This window comes from Bombina bombina, chromosome 9, assembly GCF_027579735.1.
Source record: "Bombina bombina isolate aBomBom1 chromosome 9, aBomBom1.pri, whole genome shotgun sequence".
Taxonomy (NCBI): domain Eukaryota; kingdom Metazoa; phylum Chordata; class Amphibia; order Anura; family Bombinatoridae; genus Bombina; species Bombina bombina.
In genome coordinates, this window is record NC_069507.1 from 27,651,964 (window position 1) to 27,670,144 (window position 18,181).

General features: G+C 38.3%; 1 protein-coding gene across 2 annotated transcripts in view; it reads right to left on the bottom strand.

Moving 5' to 3' along the window:
• Positions 1 to 18,181, bottom strand: part of ZSWIM8 (zinc finger SWIM-type containing 8) — a 143,354-nt gene that overhangs the window by 110,427 nt on the left and 14,746 nt on the right. For both annotated transcript variants that reach the window (XM_053691997.1, XM_053691996.1), the window contains exons 2-3: positions 13,297 to 13,450; positions 11,725 to 11,819 (exon numbers count right to left, since the gene is read on the bottom strand). In XM_053691997.1, coding sequence (XP_053547972.1) covers positions 11,725 to 11,819; positions 13,297 to 13,450 — 249 coding nt within the window. The remainder of the gene's footprint in view (positions 1 to 11,724; positions 11,820 to 13,296; positions 13,451 to 18,181) is intronic.

Consider the following 18,181-nt stretch of genomic DNA (forward strand, 5'->3'; position numbering starts at 1 on the left):
CTGCGCGCTTGAATGGCGAATCCTGAATTCTTAGCCGTAAGTTTAATTAAGTGTACTACGGCATCGGAAATAAATGAATTGGCTAGCTTAAGTACTCTAAGCTTGTCTGTAATTTCATCCAATGTAACTGAGTTAATGTTCTCTTCCAGAGACTCAAACCAGAATGCCGCCGCAGCCGTGACAGGCGCAATGCATGCAAGGGGTTGTAATATAAAACCTTGTTGAACAAACATTTTCTTAAGGTAACCCTCTAACTTTTTATCCATTGGATCTGAAAAAGCACAGCTATCCTCCACCGGGATAATGGTGCGCTTAGCCAGAGTAGAAACTGCTCCCTCCACCTTAGGGACCGTCTGCCATAAGTCCCGTGTGGTGGCGTCTATTGGAAACATTTTTCTAAAATATAGGAGGGGGTGAAAAAGGCACACCGGGTCTATCCCACTCCTTGTTAATAATTTCTGTAAGCCTCTTAGGTATAGGAAAAACATCAGTACACACTGGTACCGCATAGTATCTATCCAGCCTACACATTTTCTCTGGAATTGCAACCGTGTTACAATCATTCAGAGCCGCTAATACCTCCCCTAGCAATACACTGAGGTTCTCAAGCTTAAATTTAAAATTTGAAATGTCTGAGTCCAGTTTACTTGGATCAGATCCGTCACCCACAGAATGAAGCTCTCCGTCCTCATGTTCTGCATATTGTGACGCAGTATCAGACATGGCTCTAATATTATCAGCGCACTCTGTTCTCACCCCAGAGTGGTCGCGTTTTCCCCTAATTTCTGGCAATTTAGATAATACTTCAGTCATAACATTAGCCATGTCTTGCAAAGTGATTTGTATGGGCCGCCCTGATGTACTTGGCGCCACAATATCACGCACCTCCCGAGCGGGAGATGCAGGTACTGACACGTGAGGAGAGTTAGTCGGCATAACTTCCCCCTCTTTGTCTGGTGAAATTTTCTTTACATGTACACTTTTATTTAAAGTAGCATCAATGCAATTAGTACACAAATTTCTATTGGGCTCCACATTGGCCTTTAAACATATTGCACAAAGAGTTTCCTCTGTGTCAGACATGTTTAACAGACTAGCAATGAAACTAGCAAGCTTGGAAAAAACTTTTGAAATAAATGTTCAAGCAATATAAAAAACGTTACTGTGCCTTTAAGAAACACTAATAAACTGTCACAGTAGAATTACAATGAACCAAATTTGTTATAGCAACCAAATTTTCACAATAAATGCAATAAGTTAGCAAAGGATTGCACCCACCAGCAAATGGATGATTAACCCCTTAATACCCAAAAACGGATAACAGATATAAAAAACGTTTCATCAGAGTCAAAAAGCACAGTCTCACAGGTCTGCTGTGAGTGATTACCTCCCTCAAAACTAGTTTTGGAGACCCCTGGGCTCTGTAGAGACGTCCTGGATCATGGAGGAAGGAATAGGAAGACTGTGAGTGAATTCTTACTGCGCAAGAAAGCGCCAAAATAGGCCCCTCCCACTCATATTATAGCAGTGGGGAAGCTCAGCAAACTGAAAGTATTCATAAATAACGTCAGCCATGTGGAAAAATAATGCCCAAAATTTTTTATCATCAAGTACCTCAGATAAAAACGATTAACATGCCAGTAAAAACGTTTTAAAATAAAATTATGAAATGATACTAATAAGCCTGCTGCTAGTCGCTAACACTGCAGTGGGGGCTCAAGTATAAGTTAAATGTACACAGTATTTTCATAGTGAAGTTCCATTCCCCAGAAATACCTCAGTGTAACATACATACATATCAGCCTGATACCAGTCGCTATTACTGCATTTAAGGCTGCACTTACATTATATGGGTATTAGCAGTATTTTCTCAGTCAATTCCATTCCTTAGAAAATAATATACTGCAACATACCTCCTTGCAGGTGAACCCTGCCCGCTGTCCCCTGATCTGAAGTTACCTCTCTCCTCAGAATGGCCGAGAACAGCAAATAGATCTTAGTTACGACCGCTAAGATCATACATAAACTCAGGTAGATTCTTCTTCTAATGCTGCCTGAGAAAAAACAACACACTCCGGTGCTGTTTAAAATAACAAACTTTTGATTGAAGATATAAAAACTAATTTTAATAACCACAGTCCTCTCACACGTCCTATCTATTAGTTAGGTGCAAGAGAATGACTGGGTATGACGTAGAGGGGAGGAGCTATATAGCAGCTCTGCTTGGGTGATCCTCTTGCACTTCCTGTTAGGGAGGAGATATAATCCCATAAGTAATGGATGACCCGTGGACTGACTACACTTAACAGGAGAAATTGCCTCTAAACTTTATCCAAAACTAGGTGCCCTGTACAGAAACAAATCTTGCCTCAGCCCTACAGTAAAGGAAAAGATTGTACAGCAAATGCTGATGCCTATCTTGGATTATGGGGACATAGTATATGCACCTGCTCCGCAAACTCACCTTAATAAACTAAATACGTTATATAACTCGCTCTGCCGCTTTGTGCTACAATGTAACTACAGGACCCACCATTGTGACATGCTAAAAGAACTAAACTGGCTGTCGCTGGAATACAGACGCACCCTCCATCTTTCCTGCCTTGTGTTTAAGAGCCTTTCTGGGAAGCTCCCACCCTACCTGAGCAGAATGCTCTCCCCGGCTATTCCCACCTCCTATAACCCCCGATCCAATAACAGCACATTATTTAGCGTGCCTCAATACAAAAAGAAAGCAGCTCGATCCTCCTTTTCCTACAGAGCGCCACAATTATGGAATGACCTCCCTCACACTTTAAAAACTTCCCCAAGCCTAAAATCCTTTAAGAGATCCCTCTATACATATCTCAAAACAGAATGCTCCTGTCATGGTTGATTATATATGTCTTACCTGTTCTATGTTACATGTTTGCATATATTGTGTATTATTATTGTTCTTGTATTATTGTACCCTATTGTATCAATGCAATGTTTTGTGATCCCAGGACATACTTGAAAACGAGAGAAATCTCAATGTATCCTTCCTGGTAAAATATTTTATAAATAAATAAATAAATAAATAAATACTTCAGAACATTGTGAGCGTATATAGGATACAGCTACTAAAGAGTCAGACGGCTCAGCATTTGTTCTTAACCCAGAGCTGTCACACTTTCCTTGTAAACCAGGAAGTTTGGATAAAACCTCTGTGAGGGTTGTATTCATAACTGTGGCCATGTCTTGTAAAGTAAATGAATTTGACGCACTAGAGGTACTAGGCGCCACTTGTGCGGACGTTACTGGTTGTGACATTTGGGGAGAGCTAGATGTTAAACCCTCATTTCCTTCTGTCTGAGAAACATCTATTGCAATATTTTTAAGTGCTAAAATATGCTCTTTATAATGTATAGACATATCAGTGCAAGTGGGACACATTCTAAGAGGGGGTTCCACAATGGCTTGAACAAGGATTTTCCTTGGTGTCAGACATGTTAAACAGTCTAGTAATGTAACAAGCATGCTTGGAAAACACTTTAATCAAAGCAAATAACACTTAGAAAAAAACGGTAGTGTGCCATTAAGAGAAAAAAAGCTGCAAAACAGTGTAAAAAAGCAGTAAACTCAACGAAATTTTTACAGTAGCATCATAAAGCCTTAGTAACTTTGCACAGCTATGCAAATAAACAATTAACCCCTTAACGTAAAAACCGGATTGACAAAACGTCAAAAAACGGTAAAAAATGTTCAGCACCTTGCTACAGCTCTGCTGTGGCGCCTACCTGCCCTTTAGTAACGATTTGTGGGGGGAAAAACTTATTTACAGCCCTCAAAAACAGTAGGAACCTCTGGAGAAGCAGCTGATGTCTCTGAGGGAAAGAAACTGCGCAACTGAGGCGTGAATATAGGCCCCTCCCACCTCACTCGATGTTATGGGGCCTAAAAGAAACACAACAGAGTGTTTCTTAAACTAGCCATATGGGTTAATAACCCTTAAACAAGCCACAATTACCCCTTAAAGTCCCTCAAAAAACGTTATATTTGCATTTTTTATAAAATCAGTGTCACCAGTAACTAATGAGCCCTTCATCATGCAAGCTGGGATTCCTACTAAGTGTCTGAATACAGCTTACCCTTCCCTCATGGGGATATTGCCAGCCTTTTCTAGAATTAACACAGTCTGTCTAGAAAAAAATAGACTGAACATACCTCAATGCAGTTTAGCATGCAAACCGTTCCCCCAACTGAAGTTTTCCTGTACTCTTCAGCCCTTGTGAGAACAGCAGTGGATCTTAGTTACAAAGTGCTAAGATCATCATCCTCCTTGCAGAAATCTTCATCCCTTTTCTGTCAGAGAGTAAATAGTACACACCGGTACCATTTAAAATAACAAACTTTTGCTTGAGAAAATAAAAACTAACAATTTTGTCACCACACTCACTTTACCCTTCCTAGTACTTAGAGTAGGCAAAGAGAATGACTGGAGGGTGGAGCTAAGGGAGGAGCTATATAGACAGCTCTGCTGTGGGTGCTCTCTTTGCCACTTCCTGTAAGGAAGGAGAATATCCCACAAGTATGGATGAATCCGTGGACTCGATACATCTTACAAGAGAAATAAACTTCAATGCACTGAAAAGAGCACAAAGTTTAAAAAAAAAACTTTCCAATTTACTTCTATCATCAAGTTTGCTAAGGTCTCTTGGTATTCTTTGTTTAAGAGTTATCCTAGGTGAGCTAGTGTCTTTAGCCATCTGGTAGAAGTGTTTGCAACATAGTTTATAGCGATTTTATACATAGTTGCAAACACAGCTGCCAAAGACATGTGCACAATCCTACCTAGGTTTACTCTTTAACTCTGCAAGCAAATTTGATAATAGAAGTCCCCCTATCTCAGTTCTTTTGAAAGACTTGCATTTTAGCCAATCAATGCCGACTCATAAATAATTCCAAGGGAGTGAGCACAATTGAATCTACATGGCATACATGAACTAGCACTATCTAGCTGTGTCACAATGCATGGAGATAAGAGATGGCATTAAACGCCTTAGAAAACAATTTATGTAAGAACTTACCTGATAAATTAATTTCTTTCATATTGGCAAGAGTCCATGAGCTAGTGACGTATGGGATATACAATCCTACCAGGAGGGGCAAAGTTTCCCAAACCTCAAAATGCCTATAAATACACCCCTCACCACACCCACAATGCAGTTTAACGAATAGCCAAGTAGTGGGGTGATAAAGAAAGGAGTAAAAAGCATCAACAAAGGAATTTGGAAAGAATTGTGCTTTATAACAAAAAATCATAACCACCATAAAAGGTTGGGCCTCATGGACTCTTTCCAATATGAAAGAAATTAATTTATCAGGTAAGTTCTTACATAAATTAAGTTTTCTTTCATGTAATTGGCAAGAGTCCATGAGCTAGTGACGTATAGGATAGCAATACCCAAGAAGTGGAACTCCAATCAAGAGTCACTAGAGAGGGAGGGACAAAATAAAAACAGCCATTTCGCTGAAAAAAATTAATACACAACCCAAATATAAATTTAATCTCATAAATAAAAGGAAAAACTTAAATCATAAGCAGAAGAATCAAACTGAAACAGCTGCCTGAAGAACTTTTCTACCAAAAACTGCTTCTGAAGAAGCCAATACATCAAAATGGTAGAATTTAGTAAATGTATGCAAAGGAGACCAAGTTGCTGCTTTGCAAATCTGATCAACTTAATCTTCATTCTTAAAAGCCCAAGAAGTGGAAGCTGATCTAGTAGAATGAGCTATAATTCTCTGAGGCGGGCTTTACCCGACTCCAAATAAGCTTGATGAAACAAAAGATTTAACCATGGAACCAGAAAAGATAACAAATAGACTAGAAGTCTTCCTGAAATCTTTAGTAGCTTCAACATAATATTTCAGAGCTCTCACCACATGCAAAGAATGTAAAGATCTCTCCAAAGATTTGGACACAAAGAAGGAACAACAATTTCTCTATTAATGTTGTTAGAATTCACAACCTTAGGTAAGAATTTAAGTCCGCAAAACTGCCTTATCCTAATGAAAAATCAGAAAAGGAGATTCACAAGAGAGAGCAGATAATTCAGAAACTCTTCTAGCAGAAGAGATGGCCAAAAGGAACAACACTTTCCAAGAAAGTAATTTAATGTCCAAAGAATGCATAGGCTCAAATGGAGGAGCCTGTAAAGCCTTCAAAACCAAAGTAAGACTCCAAGGAGGAGAGATTGATTTAATGACAGGCTTGATACAAACAAAGCATGTACAAAACAGTGAATATCAGGAAGTTTAACAATTTTTCTGTGGAATAAAACAGAAAGAGCAGAGATTTGTCCTTTCAAGGAACTTGCAGACAAACCTTTATCCAAACCATCCTGAAGAAACTGTAAAATTCTAGGAATTCTAAAAGAATGCCAGGAGAATTTATGAGAGGACCACCATGAAATGTAAGTCTTCCAAACTCAATAATAAATCTTTCTAGAAACAGATTTACGAGCCTGTAACATAGTATTAATCACTGAATCAGAGAAACCTCTATGACTAAGCACTAGGCGTTCAATTTCCATACCTTCAAATTTAATGATTTGAGATCCTGATGGAAAAACAGACCTTGAGACAGAAGGTCTGGCCTTAATAGAAGTGGCCAAGGTTGGCAACTGGACATCCGAACAAGATCCGCATACCAAAACCTTTGAGGCCATGCTGGAGCCACCAGCAACACAAACGATTGTTCCATGATGATTTTGGAGATCACTCTTGGAAGAAGAAATAGAGGCGGGAAAATATAAGCAGGTTGATAACACCAAGGAAGTGTCAACGCATCCACTGCTTCCGCCTCAGGATCCCTGGACCTGGACAGGTACCTGGGAAGTTTCTTGTTTAGATGAGATGCCATCAGATCTATTTCTGGAAGACCCCACATCTGAACAATGAGAAAACACATCGGGGTGGAGAGACCACTCTCCCGGATGTAAAGTCTGACGACTGAGATAATTCACTTCCCAATTGTCTATACCTGGAATATGAACCGCAGAAATTAGACAGGAGCTGGATTCCGCCCAAACAAGTATCCAAGATACTTCTTTCATGGCTTGAGGACTAAGTCCCACCCTGATGATTGACATATGCCACAGTTGTGATATTGTCTTTCTGAAAACAAATGAACGGTTCTCTCTTCAATAAAGGCCAAAACTGAAGAGCCCTGAGAATAGCACGGAATTCCAAAATATTTATTGGTAATCTCCCCTCTTGAGATTTCCAAACCCCTTGTGCTGTCAGAGATCCCCAAACAGCTCCCCAACCTGAAAGACTTGCATCTGTTGTGATCACAGTCCAGGTTGGACGAATGAAAGAGGCCCCTAGAAAAATACGACGGTGATCTAACCACCAAGTCAGAGATAGTCGAACATTGGGATTTAAGGATATTAATTGTGATATCCTTGTATAATCCCTGCACCATTGGTTCAGCATACAAAGCTGGAGAGGTCTCATATGAAAACGCGCAAAGGGGATCGCGTCCGATGCTGCAGTCATGAGACCTAAAACTTCCATGCACATAGCTACAGAAGGTAATGACTGAGACTGAAAATTCCAACAGGCTGCAACCAATTTCAAACGTCTCTTGTCCGTTAGAGACAAAGTCATGGACACTGAATGTATCTGGAAACCTAAAAAGGTTACCCTTGTCTGAGGAATCAAATAACTTTTTGGTAAATTGATCCTCCAACAATGTTTTTGAAGAAACAACACTAGTTGATTTGTGTGAATTCTGCAGAACGATAAGACTGAGCAAGTACCAAGATATCGTCCAAATAAGGAAACACCGCAATACCCCGCTCTCTGATTACAGAGAGTAGGGCACCGAGAACCTTTGAAAAGATTCTTGGAGCTGTCGCTAGGCCAAAAGGAAGAGCAACAAATTGGTAATGCTTGTCTAGAAAAGAGAATCTCAGGAACTGATAGTGATCTGGATGAATCGGAATATGAAGATATGCATCCTGTAAGTCTATTGTGGACATATAATGCCCTTGCTGAACAAAAGTCAGAATAGTCCTTATAGTCACCATTTTGAAAGTTGGTACTCTTACATATTTTTAGATCCAAAACTGGTCTGAATGAATTTTCTTTCTTTGGGACAATTAATAGATTTGAATAAAACCCCAGACCCTGTTCCTGAAACGGAACGGGCATGATTACCCCTGATAACTCCAGGTCTAAAACACACTTCAGGAAAGCCTGAGCCTTTACTGGGTTTGCAGGGATGTGTGAGAGAAAAAATCTTCTCACAGGCGGCCTTACTCTGAATCCTATTCTGTACCCCTGAGAGACAATACTCTGAATCCATTGATTTTGGACCGAATTGAAAAATCTTAATCTGTCCCCTACCAGCTGAGCTGGAATGAGGGCCGCACCTTCATGCAGACTTGGGGGCTGGCTTTGATCTCTTAAATGGCTTGGATTTATTCCAATTCGAGGAAGAGTTCCAATTGGAAACAGATTCCTTGGGGGAGGGATTAGGTTTCTGTTCCTTATTTTGTCGAAAGGAACGGTTAGAAGCTTTAGATTTACCCTTAGGTCTTTTATCCTGAGGCAAAAAAACTCCCTTCCCCCCAGTGACAGTTGAAATTATTGAATCCAACTGAGAACCAAATAACTTATTACCTTGGAAGGAAAGAGATAGCAATCTGGACTTAGAAGTCATGTCAGCATTCCAAGTTTTAAGCCACAAAGCTCTTCTAGCTAAAATATCTAAAGACATAGATTTAACATCAATTTTGATGATATAAAAAATGGCATCACAAATAAAATTATTAGCATGTTGAATCAAGTTAACAATGCTAGACAAATCACGATCCAATACTTGTTGCTCTAAAGTTTCCAACCAAAAAGTTGAAGCAGCTGCAACATCAGCCAAATAAATTGCAGGCCTGAGAAGATGACCTGAATATAAATAGGCTTTCCTTAGATAAGATTCAAGTTTCCTATCTAAAGGATCTTTAAAAGAAGTACTATCTTCCGTAGGAATAGTAGTACGTTTAGCAAGAGTAGAGATAGCCCCATCAACTTTGGGGATCTTTTCCCAAAACTCTAAAGTAACTGCTGGCAAAAGATACAATTTTTTTAAACCTTGAAGAAGGAATAAAAGTACCACCAGGCCTATTCCATTCCTTAGAAATTATATCAGAAATAGCATCAGGAATTGGAAAAACCTCTGGAATAACCACAGGAGGTTTATAAACAGAATTTAAACATTTACTAGTTTTAATATCAAGTGGACTAGTTTCCTCCATAGCCTATGTAATCAACACTTCTTTTAATAAAGAATAAATATACCCCATTTTAAATAAATAACAAGATTTGTCAGCGTCAATATCTGAGGCAGGATATTCTGAACCAGATAGATCCCAATCAGAGAAGGATAATTCAGCATGTTGCCGGTCATTTGAAATTTCATCAACTTTATGAGAAGTTTTAAAAGACCTTTTACATTTATTAAAAGGCGGGATGGCAGACAAAGCCTTCTGATTAGAAATCAGAAATAAATTATTTGAAATTTACAGGTATATCTTGTGCATTAGATGTTGAGAGGACAGCAACAGGTAATGAACTACTACTGAAGTATACATTCTCTGCTTGTAAAAGTTTATCATGACAACTATTACAAACCACAGCAGGAGATATAACCTCCACAAGTTTACAACAAATGCACTGCTTTGGTAGAACTGTCATCAGGCAGCAGGGTTCCAACAGTGATTTCTGAGACAGGATCAGATTGACACATCTTGCAATTGTAAGAGAAAGAAACAACATATAAAGCAAAATTATCAATTTCCTTATATGGCAGTTTCAGGAATGGGGAAAAATGCAAACAGCACAGCCCTCTGAAAGAAAAAAGGCAAGAGGCATATAGGAATGGGGTCTTAAATAATGAAAATATTTGGCGCCAAGTATGACGCACAACAAACAGAAAATATTTTTTGCCGCCAAAAACGTCCAGAAATGACACACTCGCGTTACAGATGATGCAACCTTGTGAAGGACTCGGCGTAGACTAAGACGCCGGAAATGACGAATTTGCGTCAACGAACATAACTTTGCGCCAAAAAAATCTTGCGCCAAGAATGACACAATAAACTTTGGCATTTTGCGCCCTCGCAAGCCTAATTCTGCCTGAGAATTTAAAAGACAGTCAATTTGAAAAAGAGACTATACCCTAGGTAAGAAATACATTTTTCCTAAAAAAGCATTTCCAAGATATGAAACTGACAGTCTGCAAAAGGAGATATACTGAAAACCTGAATCATGGCAAATATAAGTACAAAACATATATTTAGAACTTTATATAAATACATAAAGTGCCAAACCATAGCTGAGAGTGTCTTAAGTAATGAAAAACATACTTACCAAAAGACACCCATCCACATATAGCAAATAGCCAAACCAGTCTTGAAACGGTTATCAGTAGAGGTAATGGAATATGAGAGTATATCGTCGATCTGAAAAGGGAGGTAGGAGATGAATCTCTAGGACCGATAACAGAGAACCTATGAAATAGATCCCTGTGAGGAAAACCATTGCATTCAATAGGTGATACTCCCTTCACATCTCTCTGACATTCACTGTACTCTGAGAGGAATCGGGCTTCAAAATGCTGAGAAGCGCATATCAACGTAGAAATCTTAGCACAAACTTACTTCACCATCTCCATAGGAGGCAAAGTTTGTGAAACTGAATTGTGGGTGTGGTGAGGGGTGTATTTATAGGCATTGTGAGGTTTGGGAAACTTTGCCCCTCCTGGTAGGATTGTATATCCCATACGTCACTAGCTCATGGACTCTTGCCAATTACATGAAAGAAAGAAATTATATTGAATATGTCATCATTAATATTTAAATGTAAAAACATGAATAAAACATGGAGTAAATAAATCCAAGCCGTTCCAGGTAGATGATAGGATGAAGTAATCCCAGGCCAAAGCAAGAAAAAAATGTAAAAAAAAAGTAACTTTATTGGGTATGGTAACGACTCATACAGATAAAAAGGCTAGGTAAAAATGCATCTGACCGGTTTCGGCCTGAATGGCCGTAGTCATAGACATAATGTGAGTGAACACCTGTACACATTTGCTGTACTACCTCCAAAAGGGGAGTGTCTTTAAAAACATATCTACAAGATATTGACAGTTGTGAAATACAGAGATCATTACCAATGTATACCTGTTGCTAAATGACAAATTTATAAAAAAAATAATAATCACTCTATCCAATTGCAAAATAAACACATGTACTCAATTAACCAACTATAAAAGGAATCACTCACTGAAAGGGGGCATGTTGGTTATATTGTTATGTTTCTGATTGGCTGTGGATTTGATATAAAAAGCGCACATTTGCCATTTTAGATTTGAACAGTTTATTCATTTGGTGTATGGGTTCTGGCAGCCATTACCAGTAGTGCTGTTGTGGATACACAGAGATCAAATCTCATAATAGTTATTAACTTGTGATAGTGATGAAAGAAAAAAAAACAAGACATCTGTTCCGATTTTTTCCAATATCAAAAAAGAATATAGGAAATATTGGTGCCAAGTGTGTCCCTTTAATGTCAAATATAAAAGCTATAGGTATCATCCTACAAGTAATAGTGTGGGGTTTACACACTTCTCAACAATCTTTATTCATTCAATAGAAGAACCCACTTGCAATGAACATCCCACACACACAAGCTACACACCTATCTGCAGAGGATCCTTTACAGCTCTCATACGGAACAGCTGCTCTCCTCGTTGAAATTCGTCTGCGCTGCCATTTGCCAAACAGGAATACAACCTAGTAAAAGAAAACAATTAGTACAGAGACATGGGAACCTCACATCCTTCCAATTCGATAATATATTCATGTGTTCTAGTTCATCTGTAGTTTTATTCAATGAAAGAATGGTGTGAAGGGCGAGAGGTATCTGCAAACATGATCAGATGGGTTAAAGGAATAAGAAACCCATTTTTTTTCTTTCATAAATTGGATAGACCAGCAATTTTAAGCAATTTTCTAATTTACTCCTATTAATCGATTTTCTTCGTTCTCTTGGTATCTTTATTTGAAAAAGCAGAAATGTATGCTTGGGAGCCGGATCATTTTTGGTTCAGCACCTGGGTAGCGCTTGCTGATTGGTGGTTAAATGAATACATCAAACAACAAGCACTACCCAGGGTTCTGAACTAAAAATGGTCTGGCTCCCAAGCATACATTTATGCTTTTTCAAATAGATACCAAGAGAATGATGAAAAATTGATAATAGGAGTAAATAAGAAAGTTGCTTAAAATTGCTGATCTGTCTGAATCATGAAAAAAAAATCAGATAACAAGTATAGGCAACAGAAATATTAGGGAACGGAGCTCTAGATTGGACAATGTTATAAAGCAAAAGTTTTCTATAAATAATACAATAATAAACTGCTCTTTATTTAGAAAATATATAATAATAACGAAGCTTGACTTACTAAATAGCAGCAATTAAAATTACATTTCCATTATCCTCTTAAAAACTCATCCCTCAATAACAATAGGATATTTCATGTTACAATCTCTAATTAATTTAGTTTAATGTGAGTTTATTTCCACACACGGTATGTTTAGAAGAGATGGACTCTATAAATCCCACAGTCTACAACAAACCATGCACTGGGACAGGTATCACTATTAAGCAAGACTGATCTTAAAGAGACAAAAGGCCATTGTAATATGTATTAGAGGTTGTTTTTTTTTAATTAAAAATACAAATATTTGTTCATATGCGTGTGGTACTGCCCATAAAAAGAGCTGAGGGAATTTTCTTGATCCGCCTTTGAGCTTCTAAGCCGTGAACAATTTAAACACATTTGTTTAAAACACTAAATGGTGAAATAAGATTTGTTTAAAACATGTTTAAATAGTGCTCTTTGAATGAGAACTTTATTGATTTAAACGTCCCATTAAATACAGTCAAAGCTACACTAAAGTGATTTTAAAAACAAGAAGCTATGTGTCTTAGCATGGCCTAGCCAACTACCAAACATCAATCCAACTCAGACTGTGTGGCAAGACGTGAAAGTGAATCAAGGGGTCAAAATGCTAACGCAGCATTTCAGATTAATTAAGCTGTATTTCCCAATAAAAACCAGTAAAACCCAATTCAATTCACAGCTTCATTTATCTTATATTAATATGTTAATGATTACAAATTAGTTTAGAATGGTTCCTTCTGACCCCCCTAAAGCAGATCTGACTAGTTCGGTACCATTAATTAACCAAGAACTTCTCACGGTACCTGATATCCTCCTCATTCTCTGGGAAGCTCCAGAAAGCGATGCGGAGCTGCAGCTGCTCCGGTACTGGGGGGTAAACCTTCTCCACCACTTCGAATGGAATGTGAAAAGCCACCTGCTTTGCAGACAGCTCCACCAAGGGGTTCACCAGCCCATCTAAAAGCAAAGAAAAGTGCGGCCATTATTAGAGTGGATTAATATTATTTGCAGTAAGAGAAACTGATTATTCTTCATAACACAAACTCCTGAAGGCTGTAAGTTTTATCAATATAAAATTCTGTATTGCTTTGTGGTTGAAGAGTCACTAAACCTCAGACCAGGGATTCCCAACCATGGTGTCCACATACAGCAACTGCCTGATTGTTGCCTGATGAAACGGTTTGCCAACCGAGAAACGCGTTGCAATTATTGGGGCCAACTGGTTAACCCTGTAATCCATTCTTTGCAAACAACCTTGGTGTTGTTGTTTAATTTTAATTTTTTACTTGTTTTTAATAAATATTTTTTAACTTCTATCTTTGGAGTGGATTTCATTTCCTACCATCTGCTCATTTCTACTGAGAAGGATACAGCCACCTTTCCAACACCTGAAGGATTATCTGGTTGGGTGAGCTGCCACACCTGTCTGAATTTGCAGCCTGCATCTACTAGCACATTGGTGTGCTATGGGAGTATGTGAGTACCCATTTTCTGCTACTAAGCACACACCTATGTTTTATTTTTAATGGTCTGCACATATAGTGCTTTCTGTTTGCTTTTTTATACTTGCTGCAGCATTACAGTATTGGAAGTATCCCAGAACGCGTGAGCTGTTACACCTATATAAATCTACAGCCTGTTCCTACCAGCACATAAGTGTGCTTTTGGAGTGTGTGAGTACCCATTTGGCTATTCTGTTATATTTCTGTCATCACCAAGATAATACTACGCATCTGGATAGACTGCTCATTGGTTCCGTGTCTTCGCGTCACTTGGAGAGCCATGTGGCTAAGTCCAACAATACTCCAAACAGGAAAAGAAACCCAGACCGGCTCCTCCAATTAAAAGACGTATTTATTAAAGATATAAAAGACAAAATTTAAAAGCACACTATAAAACGGCCATTAAGTGCACCTAAAGGCATAGGTAAACACATGAGGAAAGGTACTCGTCAGTTATGACGCGTTTCGGATGTACCCGTAATCATAGATGGTTTAGTCAGAGTACCGCCTCCTTTAAATATTCAATATTCTATTCTGATAGGTCCTTTTTCGGTTTTCCCCCTATGCTGAATGGTCAATGTATTCTTAAATCAACAAGAGCCCTATTTTAAAAATCTAGGCAGGGACACTAATTGCAAAGTTCAATTCATGGTTGCCATATATGGTACAACATTAAAACCTTGCATGTATATATAGTATATGCGATTTATGCAGGAGCATATTAGTCTCTCTATACAGTGTATACTACTTTTATATGTATATATCCTTTACACTGGATCCGATTAGTTCTTTAAACAAATTTCACTGAATGTTATGCCTTTTTAATAATAACTTACTGTTTCCTCTATATGTCAAATGCATTCAGATTATAGACCTGAGTTTTTAAAATAATTTTATACCAGTATTGATTTTGGAAAAAAACGTTTGTAGATCCCAAGACTTATTTAAGGTCCATATCTGATATCTCTTATTTAGAAGGGAACCCAGTATGGATTTCAGTGAACTATGCAGTGTTCAAGATATGAATGACCTGCCAAAAGAGTCAGATATAACAGATGATAGAGGCATTGAACAGACTGCAGAGTCCACTGCAATCACTACAACCATGTCTAGAAAATCCCAATTTTACCCCATTCACAGCAGAGGCACTACCCTAGAGATGTTTCAAAAATCAGTAGAAAAAGATCTTACAAAACTCTACTATATGGAAGATAAGGTTACACCCAGTTTAAATGCAGCACACAATAGGGCCCTTAAAGAATTGAAAGATAATAGGGAAATTGTAATAAGTAAATCTGACAAGGGAGGTAGTACCGTTGTTATGCAACAAGGGGAATACATTAAGGAAGCTAATCGCCAATTACAAGATCTTCATACTTATAAACCCCTCTTTTCCAATCCCACTAAATTGCTTCAAAATAAAATTAAATCCCTAATTGATGATGGGGTGGAAAGGCGCTTTTTGGATGTTAAGATGGCAGATTTTCTATTTATGGAATGTCCAGATATACCACTTTTTCACTTCTTCCCATAGGTCCACAAGTCGCTGGAGAGTATAAGTGGGAGACCAATTGTCTCGGGAATTGGCTCAATTCTGGAGCCACTATCTGAATAGGTAGACTCAATTCTCCAGCCAATTGTGGGAACCTTATTGAGTCATCTCCGTGATACTAAACATCTATTAGAGCTGTGTACACAATTGGAGTGGAAAGAAGGATATATGTGGGTCACTGTTGATGTGGTCATACCCCATTCCAGGATACCCCATCAGTTTGGCCTACAGGCGATCCGCTATTTTTTGAGCACTAAAGCAAACCATACGGTTGAACAGATAGAATGTGTGGTAGGTATAGTTAAATTTCTGCTAGAGCACAATTATGTTGAGTTTCAGGGAGATTTCTATCTCCATAAATGTGGGCAAAATTTGCCCCCCTCGTACGCCAACTTATTTTTAGGTTGGTGGGAGGAAACCCACATCTTTGAAAATAGAAATGCTCACAGGGAACACAATTTTTTTTTATCAAAGATTCATAGATGATCTTATCCTAATTTGGAAGAGTCCTGTAGAGGAGCAAGACTTCCTAGCTTTTTTGTACCTGAATGAGGTTGACTTGAAATTTACAATGGAACATGACCTAAGTACAATTAACTATCTGGGTATTACTCTTCATGGAGATACAGAGGGTGGGGAGATTAATACCAGAACATACAGAAAACCAATATAAAAAAATAATCTTCTGCACGCCTCAACCAATCACCCCAAACATGTGGCTATGGCAATAGAGAAGGGACAATTCCTTAGAATGAAGCGGAACTGTTCCTATGAGGGTGATTATGATAAGGAATGCAGCATTTTATCATCTCAATTGAAAGAGAGGGGCTACCCTAAGCGTACTATTTTCAATACGAAAAAACAAACAGACTTGATATCAAGAGAGAGTCTCTTGGGAGAGTCTAGAAAGCAGATAAAACAGAGTAAGGAAAAACAGAGAAACCCAGGGGTATATTTTGCTACTAATCATAGCAATCAATACACCAGGATTTGTGATATAATCAAAAAGAATTTACCGATTCTGAGGGCAGATGAGAAACTGAAACCTATCATCGAGCAAGGGTGTAGGTTTTCATATACCAAAAGTATGACGCTGGGTAATATGCTATTGCCTACAAAATTACCTCTACAAGAGAATACAAGCTCTTGGTTGGTACATAAAGGTACATTTAAATGCAGTAGCACACTTTGCAAAGCATATGATTATATACAGGTTACAAGATATTTTGAATCATACGTTACAGGCCAGAGGTTTGAAACCTTGCAAAGTGTAAACTGTGCAATGGGGTTTGTTGTGTATCTAGTATCCTGTATAGATTGCAGAAAATAATACATCTAAGTCATATCAGATGCAAAAAAGAATGTTCTGCCCTAGCATCTAATTTCATACATCATTGTAGTCAAGATGTAAGTACATTTAGATGGCAAGCAGTGGAGTATGTAAAACAGCCCCGAAGAGGAGGCAATAGAGAGAAGCTTCTCTATAAGAGAGAGGTTTTTGGATTTTCAAATTATGTACGTGGTTACCCAGAGGTTTCAACTCAGAGTGGGATCTTATCAATCATTGGGAGTCATGATTTGAAAATCCAAATATCTACCACTGGGGTTCAGCTTGTTTCATATATAGAAAGCTTATAAATTGAGGATGATACCAATAAACAAATAAATAAACAAACAGATATCAGATATGGACCTTAAATAAGTCTTGGGATCTACAAAAGTATTTTTCCAAAATCAATACTGTATAAAATTCTTTTAAAAACTCAGGTCTATAATCTGAATGCATTTGACATATTGAGGAAACAGTAAGTTATTATTATCAAAGGCATAACATTCAGTGAAATTGTTTAAAGAACTAAATCAGATCCAGTGTAAAGGATATATACATATAAAAGTAGTATACACTGTATAGAGAGACTAATATGCTCCTGCATAAATCGCATATACTATATATACACATGCAAGGTTTTAATGTTGTAACATATATGGCAACCATGTATTAAACTTTGCAATTAGTGTCCCTGCCTAGATATTGAAAATAGGGCTTGTTGATTAAGAATACATTGACCATTTAGCATAGGGGGAAAACCGAATATTTAAAGGAGGCGGTACTCTGACTAAACCATCTATTATTATGGGTACATCCGAAACGCGTCAGAACTGACGAGTACCTTTCCTCATGTGTTTACCTATGCCTGTAGGTGCACCTACGGCCGTTTTATAGTGTGCTGTTAAATTTTGTTTTTTATATCTTCAATAAATACGTCTTAACTGGAGGAGCCGGTCTGGGTTTCTTTTCCTGTTTGGAGTATCGGACTTAAAATCTCTGGTTCCTGTAGTATTGCTCTAATTAAAATCCAAAAATGCATTTCATAACGTCCTACCGTACAGCACTGCAACAAAAAAAAACAGGCGCCCTGCCGTACAGCGCTGCAACAAACAGGCGCCCTGCCGTACAGCGCTGGAACAGAAGCCCTGCCGTACAGCGCTGGAACAGATGCCCTTCCGATTTTTTTCCCCCCATATCGCCCAGCCCTAGTTGCTAGTGTTGAACTTACATGCTCTAACAAATTAGAGTGTGCCATTTTTCAACTATAATGGCCCCTTAAAGACCAGGTGTGCAATGACATTTAC